The sequence below is a fragment of the Symphalangus syndactylus genome, chromosome 12 (genome assembly GCF_028878055.3).
Source record: "Symphalangus syndactylus isolate Jambi chromosome 12, NHGRI_mSymSyn1-v2.1_pri, whole genome shotgun sequence".
NCBI lineage: Eukaryota > Metazoa > Chordata > Mammalia > Primates > Hylobatidae > Symphalangus > Symphalangus syndactylus.
The window spans coordinates 73,841,806-73,869,098 of NC_072441.2; the positions used below are offsets into that span (position 1 = coordinate 73,841,806).

Genomic DNA, 27,293 nt, shown 5'->3' on the forward strand with positions numbered 1-27,293 from the left:
ATCACAGAATGTCACTGGTATATGTTTAGGTTCAAATACTATTATGAAAAGTGGCAGGTAAAGAAGGTAGGAAAAAGAAAACACATCATGTAATTGCCTGTTGTATGGAAATATTTGACACTGAAAGTTATAATTTAAAACGTATAAACCAAATATTAGAAGTGTGTCTAGTTCAAAGGGAGGAAAACTATCAAAAACATTTTTAGTGCAATATTAAATGTGAGCTCTACAACCCTTCCTAAATGCCAAAGGCACACACACACACACACACACTCACACTCACGAAGAATACAAATGACTAGAACCAAGAAATGTAGTAAATACATTCTGCTACATATGGTAAACATAGCCTACAATGTGGAAGACATTAGAAATAAACAGGGAAATGAAATGTTTTTATTAATTTGCATCAGTACCCACCAAAACCAATTAGCATAATCAAAGATTATAACACTGAATGTAAAAAACAATCCAACAGTCCAGAGTGATAGGCAAGAGTTTTTAATTGTATAGATTAAAATTAACTTTGGACAAAAAACTCAGGCAGAGAATTTTTTTTTTTTTTGCAACAACAGACACTAGCAAAAACAAAGGCACAGTAAAAATTGAGACAGAAAATTTCCAGTGTAGAGATATGAATATAATAATAGACATAGGCAGGGATGATTAATAAATGATAAAATATTTAGAGGATGATCATTAGAATACAGGATATTTATACTTTTGAAAACCACTTTCCCAAATACTTCATTATAAGTAAGGTGTCTCTAAAAGGGACATATCTCCTAGACCCCTCCTTAACCAAGTAACCAGTCCTGGTATCATAATAGTGATGGACAAACTAGACCTTCTCTGCCCGCAGATGGGCTGAGGTTGGAAACTCACAGCATTGACTCTGCAGTGTTCCCGGCAAAACATTTAGGCTGAATTTAATCATGAAGACATTTTCAGACAACTTCAGAATGTAGATCATTGAGCCAGACAGCTGACCTGTCCTCTACAAACAAGTCCATGTCACCACCATCAATGACAACAACAAAAAGATGAGGAAATATTTGGGGTTCAAAATAACTAAAGAAATGTAGCTACATTATCTTTTTACTTTTTCTGAACCCAAAATATCTCTTCTCCTTTTTGTTGTGTGATTCGTGGTGACATGGACTATGTGAAGGAGACAGGTCAGTTGTCCTGCTCAGTGCTCTACATTCTGCGGTTGTCTGGTGATTACCTCCTATGAAACTCAGGCTAAGCATTTCCTGCAAGAACATGGCATTGTTCATATTCTGCACCGGCAGAGTCCCATGTGACATGCTGTCTCCTGCCAGCGGCTCCTGAATCCTGTTCTTTACAGGATGGAATTGAGAGGAGTAGGGCTAAGGCCTCTCAATGCTGTTTGTCCATCTAGCTGTGGTCTTCCTAAGTGTTGATACCAATTGGAGGCTGAAGGACTGTGGCTTCTCTAACCAAAGGAGCCTAGTGGGTTAACAATTGTCAAGAGCAGTCGGTGGTTCTGAAATACAATCCTCAGCCAAGAATCCCTCCTGTGTTACAGATGGATCAGCTAAAACAAGCCAACACTGAAGATATAAAGAATGAGGTTAGATTCATTGAAACCAGGGTAACACCTTTGGATGAGCTAAACACAAAGATGACACTGACCTTGAGCAGGTATAGAAGCTCAGAGACATGCCTGCCAAATGAATTCCCTGAGGAACTCTGTAGCTACCCAGAGATACGTGGTTCAAATTAGAATGTCTCACAGATCACTCCTGGCATGTGCTGCATAGTTACGTGAACGTGTCACACCTAACTTGGGTCGAATGTCTTCAGACTGAGCACAGGTTGCCACTGGCATGGTCTGAGACTAGGAATAGAGCCATGCCCACTGACCCATCCTATGTCTGGGCTTCCAAATAGAACTACAGTTTCATTCAAACCTACATGTGCCTATAGGTCCTGCCTGCAGGAATGACATCTCTCAGCTTAGTAAGGGCTGCTTAGTGTGGTAATATAACTCCTATCTGGAAGACCAGGTGGAGCCTTATCACCGTCAAAGTAAAAAACCTATTGTCCACATCAAGGGCCAAGCTGACATGCTGTTCCTCAAATGAGTAAAACGCACTTCTGTAGTGCTGGAATGAGTCAGGTAGTTCAAAGTACATTGAAGGAGTCGAATAACATCTATCCAGTGAGTCCTGCAAGACTTCAGGCTCTTCCACTTCCCTCAGCATGCTGTTGATCCTGGAAGAGGAGACAAAACTAAAGAAGCAGCCAGGGAAAACCAGACACCACAGAGCCCCAACTAGATTTCAGGAGTAACATAAGGAAGTGGTTAAAAAAGAAAAAAGGATAGATCCATTAATGAGGTAAAAAAATTATTGCCTTTATGTTGGGATAGAACAGGGCCAGGCAGAAAACAATGAAAGAGAAAGACAGAGAGAGAGACAGAGACAGAGACCGACAGAGAGACAGTGAGCTAGTGAATTGGCCGGGTGACACACTGATAAGGGAGTAAAAGGACACTCTGAATTAGTGCCTCATGACACACAACAGTGATCATGCAAAGAGTGAGCTCAATAGTTTTCCATAAAACATGCTCAAAATTCGATGCAGTTGCCAAGAGAGTGCAGCTTTTGAGGTATGGTCACCTATGGTACGTTAGTAAATGATAAGGGGAGGAAGAAATGGAAACCTAAACATCTACTGCAATGAAAACCAACAGCAATGTTAGTAGGAGTAACTCAGGCTTGGTTGAAAAGATGTAATCGATATTGTCAGCCTGCTCTGTTTTCCCTGAACCAGGAGTCTCCAGGTGTCAACACAGAAGTAGCTGTTCACAATTGCTCAAAGTTACCTGGGGCATGGGGGGCCTTGGTCTTCTTCCTCTTCTTGGTCCTTTTTAATTCCTGCAATAAATTCAGACAGGGACAGACAAAATAAGCCAATTCACCTACACCCATAACAGTCCACTGTCTAATCCCCACACAGGGATCTCAGGCTCCTCAGCATGAGAACAGGACAATGTGAGAGATATACTTCAGGAGGCCTGAAAGCCGGTCATGACAGAGATTCTTTGGTTTGCATCTCAGAACCAAGGGTGAAATATCCCTATTCTGGTAGATCATTATCCCAAAATCATTTATCCCAAGTTTGGGCAAACAGTTATGCCTTATTGTTCCCATCAACTCAAAGAAAATGCCCTAGATGATTTCTAGGAGGAAAACTGCAGTATTCAGCCCTGTCTCATCAAATGCCCAGCTCGTTCATGGATGCAAGAATTTTAGACACTGAAATTAGAATGAAGGAGGAAACCTACAAACCCTTGAGTCCAAATCATAGTTCTGTGAATTTTTTACATCTGCCTGGGTCCAATGTGCTGAGAGTGGGCTCAGGTTGCCACAGACATGGCTGGAGACTAGGAATAGAGCCATACTCACTGACCCATTTCATGTCTGGGCTTCCAACTGAGACTACAGTTTCATTACAACCTACATGTGCCCATAGGTCCTGCCTGCGGCAATGACATATCTCGGGTCAGTAAGGGCCGCTTGGAACAGGAATATCACCTCTATCCGGAAGACCAGGTGGAGCCTTATCACCTTCATAGTAAGGTACTCACTGTCCACATCAAGAGCCAAGCCAAGGTACTCTTCCTCCAATCAGTAAATGGCACTTCTGTAGGGCTGGCGTAAGTCAGGCAGTTCAAGATAACCTGAAGGAGTCGAATAACATCTCTCCAGTGAGTCCTGCAAGACTTCAGGCTCTTTCTCATCCAGCAGCTCCCTGCTGAGCCTGGAAAAGTAGGAAAAAGTAAAAAATAAGCTAGGCGGAATCAGAAACCACACAGCCCCAGCTAGATTTCACGGGTAACATAAGGAAGTGTTGAAAAAGAAAAAAGACAGATCCATTAATGAGGTAACAAATTATTGTCTTTATGTTGGGATAGACCAGGACCAGGTAGAAAAGAATGAAAGAGAAAGACAGGGAGAGGGGGAGAGAGAGAGAGAGAGAGAGAGAGGAGACAGTGAGCTCAGCGAATTGGCCGGGTGACACACTGATGAAGGGGTCAAAGGACACTCTGAGTTAGTGCCCTCGGGACACACAGTGAAGAGTGATCATGAAAAGAGTGGGCTCAATAATTTTCCATAAACTTGCTCAAGATTCCATGCAGTTGCCATACAGCCTTTGAGGTATGGTCAATCTATAGTAGGTTAGTAAATGATAAGGGGAGGAAGAAATGGAAACCTAAACATCTACTGCAATGAAAACCAACAGCAATGTCAGCAGGAGTAATTCAACCTTCGTTGAAAACACGAAATTGAACACACTCTTGTTTTCCCTGGACCTGGCATCTCCAGGTGTCAACACAGCATTAAGATTCCATAATTGCTCAGTTACCTGGGGCATGATGGGTCTTGGTCTTCTTCCACTTCTTGGTACTTTTCAATTTCTGCAATAAGTTCAGACATGGACAGACAAATTAGGCTGGTTCTCCTACACACATAACAATCCAGTGTCTAATCCTCACACAGGGACCTCAGGCTCCTCAGCATGAGAATAGGACACTGTGAGAGATGTTCTTCAGGAAGCCCGAAGGCTGATCATGATAGAGATTCCTTGGTTTTTGTCCCAGAAACTGTGGGTAAAATGTCCCTATTCTGGTAGATTGCTATCCCAATATCATTTGTCCCAAGTTTGTGCAAAGGGTTATGCCATATTTTTCCAATCAATTTAAAGCAAATGCTCCCAAATGGTTTCTAGGAGAAAAACTGCAATATTTAGCCCTGTCTCATCAAATACTCAGATTGTTCATGGTAGCGAAGATTTTAGACGCTGAAATTAGAGTGAAGGATGAAATCTACAAAATCTACAAAATTGAGACAAAATCAGAGTTGTGTGAATTTGTCACATCTGCCTGGATCCAACATCTTGAGAGTAGGATTAGTGTGCCACAGGCATGGCCTGAGACTATGAAGAGAGCCTTGCTCACTGACCCATCCCTTGTCTGGGCTTCCAAGTGGAACTAGAGTTTCATTCAACCTACATGTGCCTATAGGTCCTCCCTGTGGCAATGACATCTCTCAGCTCAGTAAGGGCCACTTGCAGTAGGAATATGACCCTATCCAGCAGACTCAGTGGATACTTATCACTTTCATAGAAAGGTACTCACCATCCACATCAAGAGCCAAGCCAACACGCTGTTGCTCCAATAAGTAAAATGCACTTCTGAATGGCTGGCATGAGTCAGTCACTTCAAGATAACCTGAAGGAGTCGAATAACATCTCTCCAGTGAGTCTTGCAAGACTTCAGGCTCTTTCTCATCCAGCAGCTCCCTGCTGAGCCTGGAAAAGTGGGAAAAAGTCAAGAATAAGCCAGGGGGAATCAGAAACCACACAGCCCCAGCTAGATTTCATGGGTAACATAAGGAAGTGTTTGAAAAGAAAAAGGACAGATCCATTAATGAGGTAACAAATTATTGCCTTTATGTTGGGAGAGACCAGGGCCAGGTAGAAAAGGATGAAAGAGAAAGACACACACACACACACACACACACACACACACAGAGAGAGAGAGAGACAGAGAGAGAGAGCTCAGTGAATTGGCCAGGAGACACACTGATGAGAGAGTCAAAGGACACTGTATTTGTGCCCTCAGGACACACAGTGAACAGTGATCATGAAAAGAGTGAGCGCAATAATTTTGCATAAAATGTGCTCAAGTTTTGCTGCAGTCACCGTGAGAATACAGCTTTTGAGGTATGGTCGAACTTCACTAGGTTAGTAAATGATAAGGGTAGGAAGAAATGGAAACCTAAACATTTACTGTAATGAGAACCAAAAGAAATGTTAGTAGGCATAATTCAGACTTGTCTGACAAGAGGAAATCATTATTTTCAGCATGTACTGTTTTCCCTGGACTTGGCATCTCCAGTTGTCAACATCAAATTAACCGTCCACAACTTCTCAGACTCACCTGGGACCTGTTGCCTCTTGATCCTCCTTTTTCACTTGATCCCACCGATGTCCTGCAAATAAATTCAGATGGGGCCTCTTACATTAAGCAGTTCTTCCTTGCACACAGAAACCTTCCTCTGTCCAATCTTAACACAGGGACATCAGTCTTGTCAGTGTGAGAACAGGAGACTTTGAGAGAAATATACCAGGAGGCCTGAGGTCAAGTCTTGAGAGAACTGACTTGGTTCCTTTCATAAGCCTTGGGCAAAATTCCCCTGTTTTTGAACGTTATCTTCCCATTGTGCTCTGTCCTAGGTTTGTGTACACAAATGAGCAATGTTTTCCCCAATAGATTTTAGGCAAATAGTTCTAACACCTTATAGGAGAGATACTGCAATATTCGGGCTGCTCTCATCAAATACCCAGGATTTGATAGTTTATGATATTGTGGACACTGAGATTTGATGAAGGGGTGCAATGTACCAGCTCTTGAGTCCAAATGAAACTTGGTTCTACACAGAAGCATCAGCTATAATGGCTTTTGTGGGTGAAAAGTCAGCCATTTATCTAGAAAACATACCAGCAACATGAAGGACAGATGAGCTAAAACAAGCGAACTTAGAAGACTGGGGATAAATTCAGTGAAACCTGGGTTACATTTTTCACTGAGAGGTAGACAAGGGTGACACTGGCCTCGGGCAGGTAAAGAACCACACACACATGCTTTGGGAACAAAACTCATAAGGAACTTTGTAGCTGGCAAGAGACATTTAATTCAGATGAGCTGATCTGACAGACAACTCCTGGATATGTGCTGCATAGCTTGGTGTGAGTTTGCCACACCTGCCTTGAGTTCAATGTCCTGACAGTCAGTCCAGGTTGGCACAGCCATGGCCTGAGATTAGGAAGAGAGCAAAGCTCACTGACCCACCCCATGCCTGTGCTTCAGACTCGACTTCAGAGTGATTGAAATCTACATTGATAGATAGGTTCAGCCCACAGTGATGGCAACTCTCAGCCCAACAAGGGGCACAAGGCCCAAAGACTATGGGATCTACCTGGGACATGAACTTTATCACCTTCACAATGGAGTACTCACTGCCTGTGTCAAGAGCCAAGCCGACTTGCTGTTCCTCTAATGAGTGAAAGGTGCTCCTGTAAGACTGGTATGAGGCCAACATGTCAAGAGGAATTGAGAGAGTCGAATAACCTTCATCCCAGGACTCCTGGGGGGCTTCCTCCTCTTCAGACTCCTGCAGATTCCTGATGGGCCAGGCAGGACAGGGATGACAGAAGATTTAACCAACAGAGATTAGACAACAAAACCTCCCAGATGATCTGATGGGAGACAGAATGGAGTGGTCACAGAAACCAAAGGCATTTTTCCTTCAAGAGAAATAAAACTATCATTCTAAAAGCAGGGTGGAGGGTGACTGCTCTGGGGACAGAGCAAAAATGGGCAGCATGTGCTCAGTACATTTGCACAGATGAGTCAACTCAGGGCACCCAGACTCTTCCTCTAAACTACCATCATGACTTGCAGCACAGAGAACTAACACAGGGCTTCAAATACTTTGCATAAATTGCGTTGAATTTTACATGCAGCATTCAAGTGAAGAGAGCTCTTGACGCAGTGCAGACACAGATCTTGTGCATTAAGGGCCCCATTTTTCCAATATTTTGATATAATATGTTTACTTTTTCAATTTCTTTTCTTGCACAAATACTAGCAAACATACTACCAACAAATGGGAAGAAAGCATATATACATCTCTCCCTGGATTTAAACACATGGGAGAGAATAGGCCACATCAAGAAACCCCTGTTTGAGGATCTGCAGTGGACTTCCAGCAAACTCCAACAGATCTGCAGCTGAGGGACCTGACTGTTAGAAGGAAAACTAACAAACAGAAAGGAATAGCATCAACATCAACAAAAAGGACATCCACACCAAAACCCCATCTGTAGGTCACCATCATCAAAGACCAAAGGTAGATAAAACCACAAAGATGGGGAGAAACCAGAGCACAAAAGCTGAAAATTCCAAAAACCAGGGCACTCCTTCTCCTCCAAAGGATCGCAGCTCCTCGACAGCAATGGAACAAAGCAGGATGGAGAATGACTTTGACGAGCTGACAGAAGTAGGCTTCAGAAAGTCGATAATAACAAACTTCTCTGAGCTAAAGCAGCATGTGCGAACTCATTGCAAGGAAGCTAAAAACCTTGAAAAAAGATTAGACAAATGGCTAACTAGAATGAACAGTGTATAGAAGACCTTAAATGACCTGATGGAGCTGAAAACCATGGCATGAGAACTACGTGACACATGCAGAAGCTTCAGTAGCCAATACAATCAAGTGGAAGAAAGAGTATCAGTGATTCAAGATCAAATTAATGAAATGAAGCAAGAAGAGAAGTTTAGAGAAAAAAGAGTAAAAAGAAATGAACAAGCCTCCAATAAATATGGGACTATGTGAAAAGGCCAAATCTACATTTCACTGGTGTACCTGAAAGTGACGGGGAGAATGGAACCAAGCTGGGAAACATTCTTCAGGATATTATCCGGGAGAACTTCCCCAACCTAGCAAGGCAGGCCAACATTCAAATTCAGGAAACACAGAGAACACCACAAAGATACTCCTCGAGAAGAGCAACCCCAAGACACATAATTATCAGATTCACCAAGGTTGAAATGAAGGAAAAAAATGCTAAGGGCAGCCAGAGAGAAAGGTCGGATTACCTACAAAGGGAAGCCCATCAGACTAGCAGCAGATCTCTCAGCAGAAACCCTACAAGCCAGAAGAGAGTGGGAGCAATATTCAACATTCTTTTTTTTTTCCATATGTATAGTTTTCCTTTATTATTTTTTGCATATATATATATGGTTTTTTTATACTTTAAGTCTTAGGGTACATGTGCACAACGTGCAGGTTAGTTACATACGTATACACGTGCCATGTTTGTATGCTGCACCCATTAACTCATCATTTAACATTAGTTATATCTCTTAATGCTACCCCTTCCCCTACCCCCACCCCACAACAGGCCCCGGTGTGTGATGTTCCCCTTCCTGTGTCCATGTGTTCTCATTGTTCAATTCCCACCTGTGAGTGAGAACATGTGGTGTTTGGTTTTTTGTCCTTGCCATAGTTTGCTGAGAATGATGGTTTCCAGCTTCATCCATGTCCCTACAAGGGACATGAACTCATCATTTTTTATAGCTGCATAGTATTCCATGGTGTATATGTGCCACATTTTCTTAATCCAGTCTATCATTGTTGGATATTTGGCTTGGTTCCAAGTCTTTGCTATTGTGAATAGTGCCACAATAAACATACATGTGCATGTGTCTTTATAGCAGCATGATTTATAATCCTTTGGGTATATACCCAGTAATGGGATTGCTGGGTCAAATGGTATTTCTAGTTCTAGATCCCTGAGGAATTGCCACACTGCCTTCCACAATGGTTGAACTAGTTTACAGTCCCATCAACAGTGTAAAAGTGTTCCTATTTCTCCATATCCTCTCCAGCACCTTCAACATTCTTAAAGAAAAGAATTTTCAATGCAGAATTTCATATCCAGCCAAATGAAGCTTCATAAGAGAAGGAGAAATAAAATACTTTACAGACCAGCAAATGCTGAGAGATTTTGTCACCACCAGGCCTGCCTTACAAGAGCTCCTGAAGGGAGCACTAAACGTGGAAAGGAATAACCAGTACCAGCCACTGCAAAAACATGCCAAACTGTAAAGACCATCGATGGTAGGAAGAAACTGCATCAACTAGTGGGCGAAATAACCAGCCAACATCATAATCACAGGATCAAATTCACACATAACAATATTAACCTTAAATGTAAAGTGGCTAAATGCCCCACTTAAAAAACACAGAGTGGCAAATTGGATAGAGTCGAGACCCATCACTGTGCTGTGTTCAGGAAACCCATCTCACGTGCAGAGGCACACATAGGCTCAAAATAAAGGGATGCAGGAAGATCTACCAAGCAAATGGAAAGCAAAAAAACTGCAGGGGTTGCAATCCTAGTCTCTGATAAAACAGACTTTAAGCCAACAAAGATCAAAAGAGACAAAGAGGGCCATTACATGATGGTAAAGGGATCAATTCAACAAGAAGAGCTAACTATCCTAAATATATATGCACCCAACACAGGAGCACCCAGATTCATAAAGCAAGTCCTCAGTGACCTACAAAGAGATTTAGACTCCCACACAATCATAATGGGAGACTTTAACATCCCACTGTCAGTAGTAGACAGATCAGTGAGACAGAAGCTTAACAAAGATATCCAGGACTTGAACTCAGCTCTGGACCAAGTGGACCTAAAAGACATCTACAGAACTCTCCACCCCAAATCAACAGAATATACATTCTTCTCAGCACCACATCACACTTATTCCAAAATTGACCACATAGTTGGAGGTAAAGCACTAGTCAGCACACGTAAAAGAATAGAAATCACAACAAACTGTCTCTCAGACCAGAGTGCAATCAAATTAGAACTCAGGATTAAGAAACTCACTCAAAACCACACAACTACATGGAAACTGAACAACCTGCTCCTGAATGACAACTGGGTAAATAATGAAATGAAGGCAGAAACAAAGATGTTCTTTGAAACCAATGAGAACAAAGACACACCGTACCAGAATCTCTGGGACACATTTAAAGTGGTGTGTAGAGGGAAAATTATAGCACTAAATGCCCACAAGAGAAAGCAGAAAAGATCTAAAATCGACACCCTAACATCACAATTAAAAGAACTAGAGAAGCAAAGCAAACAAATTCAAAAGCTACCAGAAGACAAGAAATAACTAATATCAGAGCAGAACTAAAGGAGATAGAGACGCAAAAAACCCTTCAAAAAATCAATGAATCCAGGAGCTGGTTTTTTGAGTAGCTGGGTGAATGGAAGAAATAGTTCTATTCATCACTTCCTCATTTTCCCTAAATCTACAATCTCCAGATGTCACTACTGAATTAACAGCCAACAATTCCACATTACCTGGGAGACACTGGCCCTTTTTCTTCCTCTTCCTCATCATCACTTTCATTTTCTGTAAATAAATTCAGAGAAGCAGGTCAATTAAGCAATTCATACTTCACATATGACCAAATCACTGTCCGGTCATAGCACAAGGACATAACTATTCTCAGTGCAAAAATATGGATTCTGACAGGAATATTCTAGGGTGCCCTAGATTAAGTCTGGTGAGAAGTAGATGACCCTGCTTTCCAGACCCACAGGCCAAAATCTCCCTCTACATGTAGACCATAATGCCATATTCCCTGCCTGAGTCAAAGTTAAGCAAAATTTTTCCCCAAAAAATCTCCAAAAATTGGTCAAACAATTTTCTAAGAGTGTTGCTGCAATATGGACTTATATCACCAGGTAACATGGACATTAAATGTTTAGAGGCATCTCTACATGAAACTCGACTGATAGATAAATTTGAACAACTCTTGCTTGAATAAACTTGAGCAACTCTTGCTTTAAAAAGAATCTGTGATTTGGTAGGCCAAGACAGGTGAATCATTTGAGGTCATGAGTTCAGGACTAGCCTGGCCAACACGGGGACACCCTGTCTCTACAAAAATACAAAAATTAGCCAGATGTGATGTTGTGCACCTGTGATCCCAGCAACTCAGGAGGCTGAGGCAGGAGAATCACTTGAATCTGGGAGGTAGAGGTTGCACCAAGCCAAGATGGTGCCACTGCACTCCAGCCTGGGTGACAGAGCAAGACTCCATCGCCAAAAAAAAAAAAAAAAAAAAAATCTATGATGCTACAAAGAAACAATGGATCAGCCATTGCATTGACAGGGTGGAGAACCAGGGTCCAGCCTTGCTTTATGGAAATACATCAGTAAAGTAAAGAAGAAAAGTTTCCATCCTGATTTCAGGGTGACTGTGCAGCTAAGCAAGCTGACTTAAAGGAGATCCAGATTAAAGCTGAGAGCAGTGAAGCCTGGGGAACAATATTTCCAAATACAAAGGCGAGGCTGCCAGCTTCCTTAAACAGGCATAGAAACTCCATGGACATTGTTCAGGGACAGAAGACTTAATCACAGATGACAAGAGATATTGAATCCAAGCTAGGAGGCCTGACAGATACTTCCTGCGCACCTCCTGCACTCAGGTGACTATGAGATTGTCACACTTGCATGGGGTCCAATAACTTGATACTGGCGACTGGCAGACAAAGGCATGACATGAACTGAGGAGGACAAAAAACCTCCCTGATATCTGTTTAGAAACCCATCATCGTTTTTTATTCAAACCAATTTGTGTGTATAGAGCCTGTCTTCAGAGTTTATCTTCCTCAGCCTAGAGAGAGGTATGAGACACAAGGAAAACAGAACCTACCTGGGATAATTTGTACAGCATCCTCCCATTCAGCATGAGAGGATGAGCCAATGAGAGTTGAGTCGACTTTGTCTTCCTCAAATGTGATTTTGGTTTTCCTGTAGGGCTGGTTGGAGTCATAAGGGCCGTGGCTCTTTGAATAAGTGACAGCACATTCTTCCAGTGAGTCCTGAGGGACTTCCTTTTCTTCAGCCTTCTGCACCTCCCTGATGAGCTAGGTGGGATAGAGATGACAGAAGATTAAACATAGAGGGATTGGACCCCAGGGAGTCCTAGCTGGTTTTGACAGGAGGCATTAAGAGAGTGGTCCCAGAAAGCAAACAGGAGGTTCCCATTAAGAGGGAACATGCAATCCTCTTCTCTCTGCAACAGAGCATGGCTGCCATGGGAGTCAGAGTGGAAGAGAGCAGCTGGTGTTCATTGCACTGGACAGATAGGAGCTGAGGAGGATGAAGACTCAGCTATCCCTGTATGGTGCAGACATGACACTCAGCACACATAGAGAAACATGACAGCTGCCACAATCTGCATCTAAGTTGGGCAGAATTTCACATACTCTGGCCAAAGCAATGCAGGCTTTAGGCCCATCATAGATGCCAGAGAGGGTGTGCCTCCTAGACTTTTTGTATGTTACCACCCATTACTTGCTCCTGAGTATTCAGTGTTACCTGGGGGCAGATGATTTCTGCACTTTCTCAGCCTCCTCAACTTGAACATCTTCATCCTCATCTTTGTCATTTTCTGTAAATACAGGAGTGTTCGTTCAGTTATTTCCCACTTCACACTCTGCAAGCACAGTCAGCCCAATGTGCACAGAGACATGAACATTGAGGCATGGGTCACCGTTCAACTGAAAGCTATCCTGTTTTATATTTAACAAAATGCCCTGGCATGGTTTCCTGATCCATCAGGCAATGCATTTCTGATCTGGAGGGCCACAATCAAGATGTGGCCAAATATTGAAAAGACCTTTTGCTCCCCATATCACAGGAGGCTTGTGCAGCCTCTCTCTGGACTTGGGCAGCTGTCTCCCCCATCCCACCACAGATCTGATTCCCAGGCACAGGCTTGGTGTCCTGTCACAGTTTGCATTTCAAACCTAATTATTTCTCTTAGGAGAGGACAAACTTGTCCCACAATCCTCAATTCATCAGGAGATTTCAAGCTTCCAAGTGGCTTCTGCTGTGTTATTCAGGGACATTCCCTCCATGGGGAGTGCTCCAGTCTGAAGCACTTCCTACCACCAAATGCCCCCACATCAAGTGCCTTCTCCAACACCATGTGGCAAGGGTCTTCATCTCATTTTGGAAAGCACTCATAAGTGTACCCATATTTGGATGCTTCAGACCCTTGCAAGAGACAATTTGTCTGCCTTTGCAGATGGAGAGAGAGAAACTCAGGAAGGACAAATCACTCACTCACCGACAGTTACTAAGAACACTGCTGAAAAGACAACCTGGGAACCTTCATTCTTAGTCCAGAGCTCTTTTCACTCTAACAAGCCCGCTCCCATCACAGCCTCCTTCCTGTCCTTTAAAACTAGACAGATGCTGCCTCTTGCTCCAAAGACCATCTTCCATCAAGGGAGGAGGGACACTTGCAATACTGTGACCTCCAACCCCATGGGTTTCCCATCTCTGTTCTTACCCAGGAAGTCCTGGTCATGTCATGGCCACGTAAGCTTAGTGGAAAAAAACCCCACTGATACAACTGTCATTGTGAAAGTATGGAGATCTGGAGTCTTTCATAAGCCCGGGGTTTTGGGTCATCAGGGCCTATGGCCACCTTACCTGGGCTGAGCTTTTGGACAAGGTGCTTTGCCAGTCTACACCCCTCAGCCAGCTGTTCTTGGAGGTCCTGCCCCTGGGACTTGTCTGGCTCATCCGGAGTGAGGAGGGCCTGGAGATGCTGATTCAATGAGTGGGAGGCATCTCTCCCTTCCCGTAACTTCTCCCTTAACTGGGTCAGCTCTTGTTCCTGAGAGTGAAGCAGGACTTTATATTGCCTAAGGTGAGACAGTAGAGAAAATTTAACAGTGGAAAGGGATGACTGATCTGTTCTAATATTGCAACAGAGATTTCTGAGACAATGTCCTCAAGGAGACCTCAAAGCAGAAGGTCAGCACATGTTTAAAGGAATACCTGTGGCCAAGTGAAAGAATAGAAAATGGTTTACAGGCTTCCTCTATATCAGAGACGGCTCCTGTAAGATCCTTGATGATGTTCCATTCATCTTTCTCTTCTGTAAACAAAAGTAGGTGTCTTCCTAATTCCATTTCAAAAAGACATCCTTTCAGTTCCTCACTCTGGCCATGGACATTTCCAGGTGAAAATACACATAGTGCATCTTGTGTTCACTAGATACAAAGCCATGTACAGAAATGACGCCAGGTGCAGATGGGGCGAATTGAAAAGACGAAAGAAAAAAAGAATGACAGGGTCGAGAAGGCAACATTGATTGAGTGGAAGAATGAGAAGCCGCAGTCAGGAGGTGATTCTCACTAAAGGTAAGTGCGGTGGTGATGGCACACCATTTTGAGTACACGGAATGCTGCTGGGTGGTTCATACTCCTTTGGTTAATTTCGTGTTATGCAAATTTCACCTCAACAATTACTTGTTTGAAAAAGAGAAAACAAGGCTCTGAGAAGCAACTGCAACCCATAACTTATTATTATCCTTGTTCTCTGTGTGATAAATATTTGTGTGTCGCAAGTCTGCTATGGCAATTCCTGCCCTTCCCCTGGCCCAGCTTAGCTCTTACGTCTCCCCACCGAGCTGCTGCACTTCAGAGATTTACACACCTGCCCCCCTGCCTGTCCCCACGTGTTCCCCTCACCTGAGCTCCTCAGCTTGCTTGAGCTGCTCTGCGAGCTTCTCCTTCTTGAACTGTAGCTCATTCCTCAGCATAGATTTTATGAGGTCTTTGCACTCTTCATACTCTGAGAAAAGACAGACATGCCTGCCTCAGCGGAAGGCTGGACATGCTGCTGTGGTCATTGCCTACAGGGCAGGAGCCACGTCCATCCCAAGGACAAAACTGTCCCCAGTAACAGGCTCTAGGCAGGGATTTCCACATCTTTACTCTTCACTCTCCTGACTTTCTGGCATCTGATCCTCCAAAATTTAGAGACGAAGAAAGAGAACCTCAAGGGCACATCGAGGAAGTTGACAAGATGATTCAACCACAACAAAGTGGAGTCAGAATTCACAGCCCCTGAGGTCTCACTCTGAATGCGGGGCCACTTTCTCAAGCCTTGCAACCTCTCTTCTACAACACTGCACTGGGGCATGAAGTAGTGATTTCTGGTACAGTCGGGAAGGCCCCTAGGACTATGGGACTGATGGTTTCCCTTTTACTGGGTATTTCAAGGACAAATATGTCAAAGACTTTAAAAATATTTGATTTTTAAGTCATATATTCAGATATGATTCTTAAAATCATATCTGAAGCATAAAATGTGAGATGTAAGACCATAAGGCCATGAAGGAAATATGCCCAAATACTAATAAAGTTTGTGTTAATTTAGAAACAGCAGAATGAAGAACTAATAGGTGGTGTTTACTCTGTGCCAATAAATGTTCTAGGAGATTGACAGGAAATAGCTCATGTAATTCATTGCAGCAATTTACAGAGGTAGGTATTATTGTAGTACCCTCTGAACAGATGAGGAAACTGAGGGACACACAAGACAAGCAACTTGGATGGAGCCCAGGAGACAGGCCCAGGGTCCCTGCTCTGCACACTGCACTGCTGCTTCCACACATTCTTGGGTGCGATCTTTCTTCCTCTTTAGGAACAAGAGTCTGTGCCCCAGGAAGAAGGACTTCTCTCTCACCAAGATACTCTCTGCTTTTTATTTTTATTTATCATTATTTTTTTTTTTTTGACAAGTCTTGCCCTGTCGCCCAGGCTGGAGTGCAATGGCGCAATCTTGGCTCACTGCAACCTCTGCTTCCTGGCTTCAAAGGATTCTCCTGCCTCAGCCTCCCAATTAGTGGGGATTACAGTCACCCGCCACCACACCCACCTACTTTTTGTATTTTTAGTGGAGACGGGGTTTCTCCATGTTGCCCAGGCTGGTCTCAAACTCCTGACCTCGTGCTCTGCCCGCCTCAGCCTCCTAAAGGGCTGGGATTACAGGAGTCAGCCACCGTGCATGACCCCTACTCCCTGCTCTTGATTATGTCACTTACAGATAGCACAGGTTCTATTAGGAGCAGACTCCTCTTGAAGCCCCTCAGAGCGAGTACTGGGTACTATCACCAAGTTTCCCTCAGAGTCACTAGAACAGAGCTTTGCCTATTGGGCCTCAACAGAAGCTTGAACTGAATAAAAGTTCACTAGTCCGAGACATTTAGAACAACAGACTAGATGTTGTTTGTCTGCAGGATCTTACATGGTACAGAGAGGATTCTTGAAAACATGATTGAGCCTCTTGGAGAAAACAGGTTGTTCTGTGCCTGGGTCAGAAATCAATAACTGGGAGTTTAACTCTAGTCCCACCCCCATCTGACTGCAAATATGGAAAGTTGCTAAATACTTTGGTACCTCTGTCTTCCAACTTTAACAAAATGTTAAAACACCCATTTCTGTTTTCCTAGAAGTATGGGAAGGATGACATTATTTTTGATGGAGAGAGCATTTAGTATCTCAGAGAGAAGACAGGACATCATTCATTACTTTCATGATAGGGAGCCTATAGATCTTACTGTATTTCTTCTGCCGGTTGGCCAGGAAGCAGGCCACTTGAGTTACAAGAAATTTGTCTTTGAGGTTTCTGAACTGCTGTTTGTTCTCTGCCAGCTGGGGGTGCAATTTCTCATTGATTTCTAGAATGTTCATCTCTGCCTTCTCACTGGACCAAGGGCTGGCAGATACCACCATGCTGACGTTTGTGGCAGAAGAGGTGGGGCCAGGGACTGGGGAGAAGAAACCCAAACATATGATGGGTTAGAAACTGGTGAAATCAAATAGGTTTAATCAGGACTGAGGGATGTCCATAACTGAAATTCTTTTTTTTTTTTTTTTTTTTTTTGAGATGGAGTCTCACTCTGTTGCCCCGGCTGGAGTGCAGTGGCACAATCTCGGCTCACTGCAAGCTGCGCCTCCCGGGTTCCCGCCATTCTCCTGCCTCAGCCTCTCCGAGTAGCTGGGACTACAGGCGCCCGTCACCACGCCCGGCTAATTTTTTTGTATTTTTAGTAGAGACGGGGTTTCACTGTGGTCTTGATCTCCTGACCTCGTGATCCGCCCACCTCGGCCTCCCAAAGTGCTGGGATTACAAGCGTGAGCCACCGCGCCAGGCCCACAACTGAAATTCTTAACTTACTGTTAAGAAAAACGTGATCACTCCCCACAGCACTTTAGGATCCTTAACCAGAAAAACAAGGTTCGAGGTCCCTGAACTCAGAGCTGAAGGCAATGCCAGTAGCTCAGACTCTGATAAGAGTGAGGTAGACAGTGGCCAGCATGCCAGGTAACCGTCTGCAGTTGCAATAACAGAATTAGAAGGTGGGAGTGTCATGGAATCTTAGGAGCCCTTCATTCCAACTGCCCAGGCTTTGCTGAAACACAGGCACCCTGTGTTTATATTACCAGACAGAAGATAGATCATCTGTGATTACTATGTCAAGGACAATTTTAGAATACTTGTTAAACTCACCTCTTTCTTTTCACAGCTGGCCAAGACATAGTCAGTAGCTACTGATACCTTGAATACCTTGGCTGTGTCAACTGTTTTGACCCAACATGGAACCAAGATGTTGGTTGTACCTTCAGATGCTGACATCTGGCTGAAGTCCAGGGTCATGGGCCCAGGGCAGGTCATTCAGCTATTTGAAAAAAACAGAAGAGAGACCAGGCCATCCACTGAGGTCATCTCCATGCAGCATGGACCACTGGTTCCAATGAACCCACCATCACTATACTTCTCATGAATCGCTGGTCACTAGACTGAGAGTTCTGTGAAAGCTGAGATCCTATCTTACTGATCTCTGTGTTCATGGTTCCCAGCTTAGGGTCTAGCACTGAGGGAGTTCTCAGGAGAGTGTTCATCAATTATTGAATAAAAGCAATTGCAAACCTCCTCTCACCTGCATTCCTGTCCCAAATATCCTGTCGGGGGTGCTGAGATTTCTCCCAGGATGCAGCAAATCCCTTTCCTTAGACCGGCCCTTGCCTTACACCATTCATGCCCCAGGATCTCTCTCTGTGGGACATTGGAGGAAAATGAGTCCTCTTATGGTTCCCCCTGTCATTAGGAGCAATGTCTTCACCTAAACTCCCACTCTCTGGGTTACCACAGCACCCCAATGTGGGGGAACTTCCATATTTTCTTAAAATGCTATGTTTCTGTTCTTTCTCTCATGGGCTTGAGTTCCTTTGGGGAGACATTAATATCTGAATCCCAAGTGTTTAACACAGCGTAAAGAAAATAAACATCCAATAAATATTTATGAGATATCATTTGGAAACCTCCTTCAACTGTAAGTACAGAAGAATATTATAAGTATCACTGCTTTGTATACTAGCAAGGGACACTTACTCTAGCACCTGACCTAGGGCAGAGCTTTTTAACGTAAGAATGGATGTCTCCAACCCTTCTCCCAGCATGGTTATTCCCTCTAACCCACACTGACCTGAAGAGCATCCACTGTTATGGCAGCCCCAAGGTCGAGGCTCCTGGGTCTGGGGCGGGGCTCATGGTCGCACCTTCCCCCTCTTGGAGTTGCTGCTGCCCCTCACTATCAACCAGATCTGATCCACCCTGTGGCTCTCCCTGGCCAGGGGCAGGAGACTCCTGTGGAGTAAATTTCTCTCTCAGTCCCCACTGCTCAGCTCGTGCTGCTCCTTGAGGATTTGGATGGTGACAGGCGTTGCCCATTTCTCCTGAGGCTTCTGTCCCAATTTGTCCTTATTCCCCCCTTCTTTGGTTTTCATTTACCAATGGCTTGTCCTCTGTGGGTTGTTCTCATCCCCTAAACCTGCTGACTTGCTTTCTTTCATCTCTTCCCTCAGTTCTGGGCTTCCAGTGTGTGGACTCAGCTCAGGCTCCTGCAGGAGACACACAGAGTCAGGTCTCAGCTGCAGGTCCCGGGTGGCATTAGAAACCATCTCAGTTCCTCAGAGACTCAGAGAAAACACAGCGGGAAGGGACCTCAGAGAGGAACAATAAGCCCCTACCTTACTGACGAGGAAAGTGAAGCCAAGAAAGACTGAGACTCTCCCAGGCTCCCTCACCACATGGTGGCAGCAGATCGACCACACAAGCCTTGGGCTCAGCCTCCAGGTCCAAAGCACCTAACTCACCCTCCAGGAACTCACTGCTGCGTTTCAGAAAACTTTGGATCAAAAATAGCGATTTACACTGTGAAAACAACAGTAAAAGGGCGTTTCCTTGGACACACCTTTTATCACAGTTCTGTAGTCCTAGTATTTATACTCGGTTGTCATTCGCTGGCTGGTAGATTGGGGCACGGAGCACATAAAGATTAAATAATGCTTAACACAAGCCTGCTTTCCCAGCCTGGGATCTCAGCTCCTCCCTTCTTCAGGGAGTTTCCTCTGCTGAAACTGCTGGAGAGTCTCAGCCCTCATATGGGTCATTTCTCCATGGTGATACCTGTTATTTTCTTCCTCTCTTGGAGATAAGAGAGGGCAGAGATTGGTTCTGGGTCTCCACAATTCTAGGTTTTCTCCTAAACCAGCCAGGTCAGCTGAAAGCAGTCATGACAGAGAGGTCAGGTCAGTGAAGAGGGTCCCAGGGGAGCAGGGGGTCACAAGGACAGCCCCTCATGGAGAAGGTCAGGACCGTGACATGGGCAACATTTGACCAATTCTGCTGGGGATGATGTGCCAAGGATTAAGGGGAGGATGCTGCCATAAGGAGAAAGGGGAAGAACCAAGGGAGTAGGAGAAGAAGGAAAATAAAATGATTTCCATAAAGACAGAAAGAAATGCAGACCTCAGAGGCAAAGCCCCATGTTACCGAAGATTAGTTCCAGGTTGTGGATCCTAACCACGAAATTCCTGCTGGACTTTGCTCAGCCCCATTTCAAAAAGGTTTTGGATCAGTGACTTCTTTGTTACTTCCACTTTCCCCGTTTGTGAACAAGAATCACTAGAATTTCTATGTCTGTCCCACCGTTGCACACTGAGGGCAGATAAGCTGTTTGTTCAGTTTCACAGGTTGATAGAGGGAAGGGAATTATATCAAGGACCTATACTTAATGGACACCCTCAGAAGGCTCATTCATACTTGGTGTAGATGATTAAGATAAGATTTTAAACTTTTGATCTGGTGTGGTCTACATAACATTTTTCACTTTAAACTAATGCTTTAACGACATGAAATTTGGAAACCTTAGGGGAGAGGGTGAATGCATTTTGCAGATGGAGGAAGGTGAGTGTCCTACTGTGGTAGATGGAATTTCTGAAATGGCCCCCAAACATGCCACACCCTTGTCTCTAAAGCCTGTTAACGTGATGAGACATCATTCTTGTGGTTATGTTGTTACATGCCAGTTATATGACTTTAAGATGGTGAGGTTACCTGTGTAAACTGGATCTAATCACATCACTGCACACATGCCAGTGGTTTCTCTAGCTGTCAGAAGAAGGTAACATCAGGAAGAATGGGAGCTTGAGAAGGACTCCCTGAGCTGTTATTGGTTGGAAAATGGAAAAGGCCAGGCGAGAAGGAATGCAGGTGGCCTCTGGAGTCACAGTGTCTCCTGCCCGACAGCCAGCACAGAAAAAGAAAACCCAGTCTTTCAGCCCCCCAAAAAGGAATTCCTCCTACACCTGAAGTGAACTTGGAGAAGTAGCCTGAGCTCCACATAATTACATAGCCAGACACACCTGAATTGAGCTTCCTAAAACCCTTATCAGAGAACCCAGCCTCTGTTCCAGACTTCTGTGGTTTTCAATCCACTAGTTTTTTGCATGTGTTAATAGGCAGCAATAGAAAACTAGTACAGATGCCTATCTCTACTCTTGATTTATTATTTCGGATACATGGATGCTAATCCTTCTAAGAGAAAAAAAAAAAAAAAAGCAAAGAACTGCAGCAGAAATCTTGCACTCACCTTTATGTCACTATTCTGGAGCCCTTGCAACCTGAAGAAGATAATGAGAGGCATTCCAAGCACGTGAGGTGTATCTCTAATGTTGCCAACCAAATTTCTGAAAGAATAAAGATGGTACAATACTAACTCCACATAATCTTATGTGCAAATTCATCATCTATCTCTATTTCTTATAACAGATTTTTTTCTTTTTTAGCTCATTCATTTAGGCTTGCCAGACCAGGTTTGGTAGCAACTGTCAGTTATCGGTAAAAATGAAACAATTCATGAAGAGAAATGAACAGGACTATTATTAAGTTCCTCAAAAAAGTCCCTAAAATGCAATACTTCCTCTAACTGTCACAAAAGTAAGACAATGATTCACTATAAAAAATCCCAATCTAAGAAAGTTTGAAATATAGATGTCAGATTTCCAAATTTTTATTTTGTTGGGGCCCAGTCATAGGCACAAGAGATTAGGAAATGACTGTGCAGAGGTTTGAGGGTATTTGGGGAAATGACAAAAATATTCTAAAATGTGACTCTGCTGATGGCTGCACAATTCTACAAACCTCCTTAAATGATTACATCGTAGATTTAAAATCGGTGAGTTTTATTACAAGTAACTTTTTTTTTTTTTTTTTTTTTATGGAGCTGGAGTTTCGCTCTTGTTGCCCAGGCTGGAGTGCAATGGCGCGATCTCGGCTCACTGCAACCTCCGCCTCCCAGGTTCAAGCAATTCTCCTACCTCAGCCTCCCGAATAGCTGGGATTACAGGCATGCACCACCACACCCAGCTAATTTTGTATTTTTAGTAGAGACGGGGTTTCTCCATGTTGAGGCTGGTCTCGAACTCTTGACCTCAGGTGATCCGCCCACCTCGGCCTCCCAAAGTGCTGGGATTACAGGCGTGAGCCACCGTGCCCGGCCTTTTTTTTTTTTTTTTGAGACAGAGTTTCACTCTGCATTTTCCTCTCACCTGCCCCACACCCCTTCCAAATCTGTTCTTTCACTTCCGGGTCATTGAGTTTTTCCATTTAAAAATATAAAAGATACAAAAAGAAGAAGATAACCAGTCATTCATATTCCCACCACCTGGAATTAAGTACTATTCACATATGTACATATTTTTTCTTCCAAATCATTTTAAAGTTACTCTCATTTTTTTTTAATTATACACGCTTAGCATAGACCATACCACCAATAAAGAAAAAGTACAGATATGTAAAATTTCTGATCACCTTAAGTTCAAAATAACTTTTGTTAAAATTAGGGCAACACTGATCGAGTCATGTTCTTCTGGTATATCTACAGAGAGAAGAATGTATATTTTAGCTAGACTGGCCCCCCCACACCCCCGCAAAAGAAAAAACAGAACAATAAATGAAGCTCTCTCTATATATATACACACACATATATATGGGAGCTATATATTATAGATACATGTATATATATATATGCTTTTGTAAAATGTAGCTTACACTCTATTTTTATTTTACAAATATTCCATTTAATAGTGCATGAATGTAACTGAAGACAAAGAGACAGAAACAGAAATGAAGGAATTCCTGAACTCTCAATCACATTTAGAGAGACACTTTTCTAAAGGAATCCTCTAAAGCTAAGCATACATTAAATTAAGTAGAATGCATTATGATTTGCTGTGTTTTTATTTATTTATTTTTTTTGAGATGGAGGTTTTTTTTTTTTTTTTTTTTTTTGGCTCTGCTGCCCAGGCTGGAGTGCAGTGGCTCCATCTCGTCTCACTGCAACCTCGGCCTCCCATCTGCCTGCCTCAGCCTCCCAGAGTGCTAGGATTACAGGCGTGAGCCACCGCATCCGGCCTGCAGTGGTTTTCTTACTACTTTTTACAATCAAATTGATTAAGGCATTGGTTGAATATGGTACAATGCATCCATTTCAAGTTTGATGACATGTCTACTACTCCAGAAGGTCCTCCTGTGCCCTTTGCAGTCAGTCCCCTCGACTCCCTGACCCCAGCAATTAATGATGTATTTTCTGTCACTATACAGGTTAGTTTCACCTGTTCTAGAAATTCACCTTAATGGCACCACACAGAATGCACTCTTTTCATCACTCAGCATGAGGTTTTTGAGATTCGCCCATGCTATCTCATGTTTCCATAATTTGTCCCATCTTATTGAGGGTAGTACTCCATTGGATGAATATATCCCAATAGGTCCATTCACCTCTTGGTGCATATGAACCTTTCCCAGTTTGGGGACTATTGTAAACTAAGCTGCTAAGAACAAGTTCTTTTTGTGAATATGTGTTTTGTAAATTCCATTTGTCATTCTTTAGTATTAACTTATTTTGTAAAAGGATGTCACCTTCACAAGTGCAAAATTCATTCGAATGTTACAGAGGCCTGAAGCAGAAGTCTACACAATTTCCTTTGTTATATTTCATAATTAAGGGGAAAAAACTTCGCCTGGGATATTGTTTCCTATCAGCAAATCCTTAATGTAAGCCACACACGGTGCTATTAGACTATCTTCTGTAATCTGTGCAATAACTCTAAGAAGTATTTCGTCTCATTATTTTCCCGTAACACTTTCCAACTTGAAGCCTAGCAAATTGAAGGACCTGGCCCAAGGTCAAACAGAAGGCAAGTGGCAGCGCCAGGACTGGAAGAAGGCCTTCCCAAAGGCAGACAGAAGCTCACGTCTTTGTCAGAACCTCGGTATTTCTGATGCGCCTGGAAGCCAATATCCAAGCCGTTCTCAGCCACTGGATTGGTGGGCTGCTTTTGCTCAGAAACTCCTCGATCAGGAATCCCAAGCATACGTTAGTGATGACGGTCCCGAAACAAGGGCCATTTCTTAAACATTCTAAAAACCCATTTGCTCATCAGCAGTAACGCAATGCAAGTTGCTTTCGGTCTTGGTTCACATATTTTATATTTGAGCTAGGCAATGTCCGCTGCTGGGGTTAGAAGTAAATGGCTCGTCTTCAGCAAACTAGCTCAGTCCGTAGGACGTACGGCTTCCACTCGCAGTGTCCTGAACACTGGCTGGGCGTCCTGTGCGTTCTAGCCGGTTTTCTTTGGAGCCGGGGGTTTCTGCACGGCACCCGGGTCGGGATGGCAGAGGCTTCTCGGAACATGCGGATCTATGAGTGCCGTCCCCGGGGTAGCCAGCAGGGGACGCCACAGGCTTTCCCGCTGTGGTCCTCCTTGCCTTTTCCGTTTGGGCCAGGTAGTTTCTATTGACCAGGACATTACAGATCAGAAGTGGGTGGGGTCAGAAAACACACCCTGGGAGAAGCTGGCAAAACGCCCAGAACCGCCATCACTAGGCCTGGGGTTTTCTTCCGTAGTGGAATTCTCGTGCTCATGTAGCACAGGGAGGATCGCAGCACATTTCCGCCAAGACAGGTGAGACTGCAGTTCTGACCTGCGGGCCTCGATGAATATGCGTTAGGGCACCTGGGCGCCGGCAGAGCCGTTCTCCTACACAAAGCTAAGCGTGTTATGTCTACAACCGAACGGGGACACTAAGAAAGAGTCCCAAAGGCCCTGCTTTCATCCCAAAGAACAGCGCCTGTCTGCGTAGTTTCTACCTTGCTCTATGAGGTGAGAACACCTTCGCCGCTGACACAGAAATCCTACAAACTCCTGTGGGGACTGCGGTTAGAAGCAGACGCTGTGTAAAAGGTGACTCTGGGGGCTAGGGAAAAACACGAAGATTTTCACAGAGCGTGAGACCCCAAGAGACTGGAGACCATGGACCAAATTTCTGCAAACAGCAGCCTTACGTAGAAAGAGCTATGCAGTCTTCGCGCTAGTTAGCTTGTGATAAAACGCTGGCGCTTCTTCTCCAGCGAGAAGCAAGGAGATATATCACTTCCTGATTCAAAGCATCCAACTGTAAGAATAGCACGACACCACCGATATCGTTCAGCAATAAAAGTGAAAAGTACCACTTGGCATACAACCTGCTTTTTGCACTACAGCCTTCAAGAGAAAGCGCGAACGCAGTCCCCCGCCACCACCAATTACGCAGTCCAGTTTCCCACGTTTGGGGAAATCGCAGGAGTCAGCACATACGGAGTGCAATGCATAAGTCTTGCCCTGGAAAAACCAACTTCGTGATCACGCTATTTCCCCTGCCAGGTAAGTATGAGTGCACACACCTCCGCCCTGCCACAGCTCCATACGCCTCACCCCTTACACGCACGATCACTTGCCCCGCGCATCTCCCACCCCGCCCCCATGCCGCCCCGAGTCCTCCTAGCCCTGACACACAGCTGGGACTATCACGTCCAACCGGCGGTCCCGGACTAGCTCCCACAGCACGAGAAATCCTTCGTGGCAAAGCAGCAGCCCCTGAGCTGCCTCATCTACACAGGAATCGCCCTATCCGTGATGTCACCGACAGCGCCTTTCCCGTCCCCGTCTGCTCTTCCGCCCCACCCTCTGCCACTCAGCCAACCAACCAGCTGCGGGAGCCGGCGGAGGAAGTGACACCTGACTCTACCTCCTTTCCCTCCCATCCCCGTCCCTGGTCTCTCCCAAAGAAGTAGGTTCTTAGCCTGTAATGCCAAGGACCCCTTTGGCGGCCAGCTGGAGCCTGGGCGCTTTTCTTCAAATAATGGCTTTTAAAGCTCAGACTAGAAAGTTTAGGATTACAAAGAAAACAGGTTCTTTTCACATACGGTTATCCTTGTGATGCAGCATTCCGCTTGACATTTGGAAGTTGTTCAATATCAGAGAGAAACCGTATCTATGAAACTAGAGAGGCTGCTCAGATGACTGCAAACCAGCCATCCTTACTAGGAGTGTTATAAAGACGGTCGTCCAGTTTCATGAATCTTGTAGGGTTTTTTTTCAAATACAGCAATGTACAAAAATGTGCTGCCCCAGCAGAGCACACTGGACACTCAGGCATGGTGCTGGAGTTTGTCATCTCTTCACTGCCTTCTCTAGACCTTAGCGCTTACCTCATGTTAACACTTTATATGCTGCGAAGACAGAAACAAAGTCATCCAAATTTGGCAAAAATATTTGGGGGAAATTTGATTTCAGGTGTTTAACTGATTACTTTTAATATGTAGACTACAACACCAAACTCTGAGGATACTCCACAGACTCATTAATGGTTTCCACCCCTGTCTCTGCAAATCTATGAGGCAAGTTTTTCCTGCCCTTTACTTTCATATAAGCTGAGTCATACAGTGTATAGTGGGTTTTTGGGGGAGTGTTACTGCCCAACAGGTTCACCTTGCCTGCTGCCTAGACAGAGCCAATTTTTCGACACAAGAGAATTGCAACAAAGAGCTGCACTCTTTGTTTGGTGGTTGGGGGCCGGTGAGTTGGGAGTTCTGATTGGCCAGGTCGGAGATGAAATCACAGGGAGCTGAAGCTGTCGTCTTGTGCTGGGTCAGTTCCTGCATGGGGGCCACAAGACCAGATGAGCCATGTTATCAGTCTAGCTGGTGCCAGCTGATCCACTGAGTGCAGGGTCGGCAAAATATCTCAAGCACTGATCTTAGGTTTTCCAATAACGATGTGACCTCCAGGAACAATTTGGGGAGGTTTAGAATCTTGCAGCCAGAGGCTACATGACTCCTAAACCATAATTTCTAATCTCGTGGCTAATTTGTTAGTCCTGCAAAGGCAGTCTAGTCCCCAGACAGGAAGGGGGTTTGCTTTGGGAAGGGGATATTATCATCTTTGTTTCACAGGTAAACCATAAACTAATTTCCTCCCAAAGTTATTTTGGCCTGTGCCCAGCAATCAACAAGGACAGCTTGGACGTTAGAAACAAGATGGAATCAGTTAGGTCCGATCTCTTTCACTGTGATAATTGTCCCAGCTGTGACTTTTGCAAAGGCGGTTTCAGAAGCAGAGGCATAGGTCTGACT

At 44.2% G+C, this 27,293-nt stretch overlaps 2 protein-coding genes and 1 non-coding gene across 3 annotated transcripts; 1 reads left to right on the plus strand and 2 right to left on the minus strand.

Moving 5' to 3' along the window:
• Nucleotides 1-1,310: 1,310 nt before the first annotated feature.
• Nucleotides 1,311-25,387, minus strand: NBPF20 (NBPF member 20). Its single transcript, XM_063625916.1, is given in 19 exon segments — nt 1,311-2,241; nt 2,855-2,906; nt 3,620-3,792; nt 4,399-4,450; nt 5,171-5,343; nt 5,975-6,026; nt 7,055-7,218; nt 9,060-9,143; nt 10,981-11,032; nt 12,342-12,547; nt 13,010-13,082; nt 14,132-14,346; nt 15,178-15,280; nt 17,052-17,261; nt 18,115-18,173; nt 18,981-19,141; nt 19,286-19,395; nt 21,429-21,525; nt 22,387-25,387. Coding segments are annotated over 15 exon segments (1,908 nt in total). The 5' UTR covers nt 18,170-18,173; nt 18,981-19,141; nt 19,286-19,395; nt 21,429-21,525; nt 22,387-25,387; the 3' UTR covers nt 1,311-1,997.
• On the plus strand, nt 24,791-26,475 carry LOC134734223 (uncharacterized). Its single transcript, XM_063625994.1, has 2 exons — nt 24,791-24,804; nt 25,383-26,475. The coding sequence occupies exon 2, from the start codon at nt 25,485-25,487 to the stop codon at nt 25,950-25,952; it is 468 nt and encodes a 155-aa protein (XP_063482064.1). The 5' UTR covers nt 24,791-24,804; nt 25,383-25,484; the 3' UTR covers nt 25,953-26,475.
• Nucleotides 25,387-25,550, minus strand: LOC134734924 (U1 spliceosomal RNA). The gene has a single exon (XR_010117805.1). It is a non-coding gene; the product is annotated as a U1 spliceosomal RNA (small nuclear RNA).
• Nucleotides 26,476-27,293: the final 818 nt, after the last annotated feature.

Bases quoted from the DNA above. Each gene is read 5' to 3' on its own strand.
- LOC134734223 (XM_063625994.1), top strand. From the start codon at position 25,485: ATGCATAAGTCTTGCCCTGGAAAAACCAACTTCGTGATCACGCTATTT.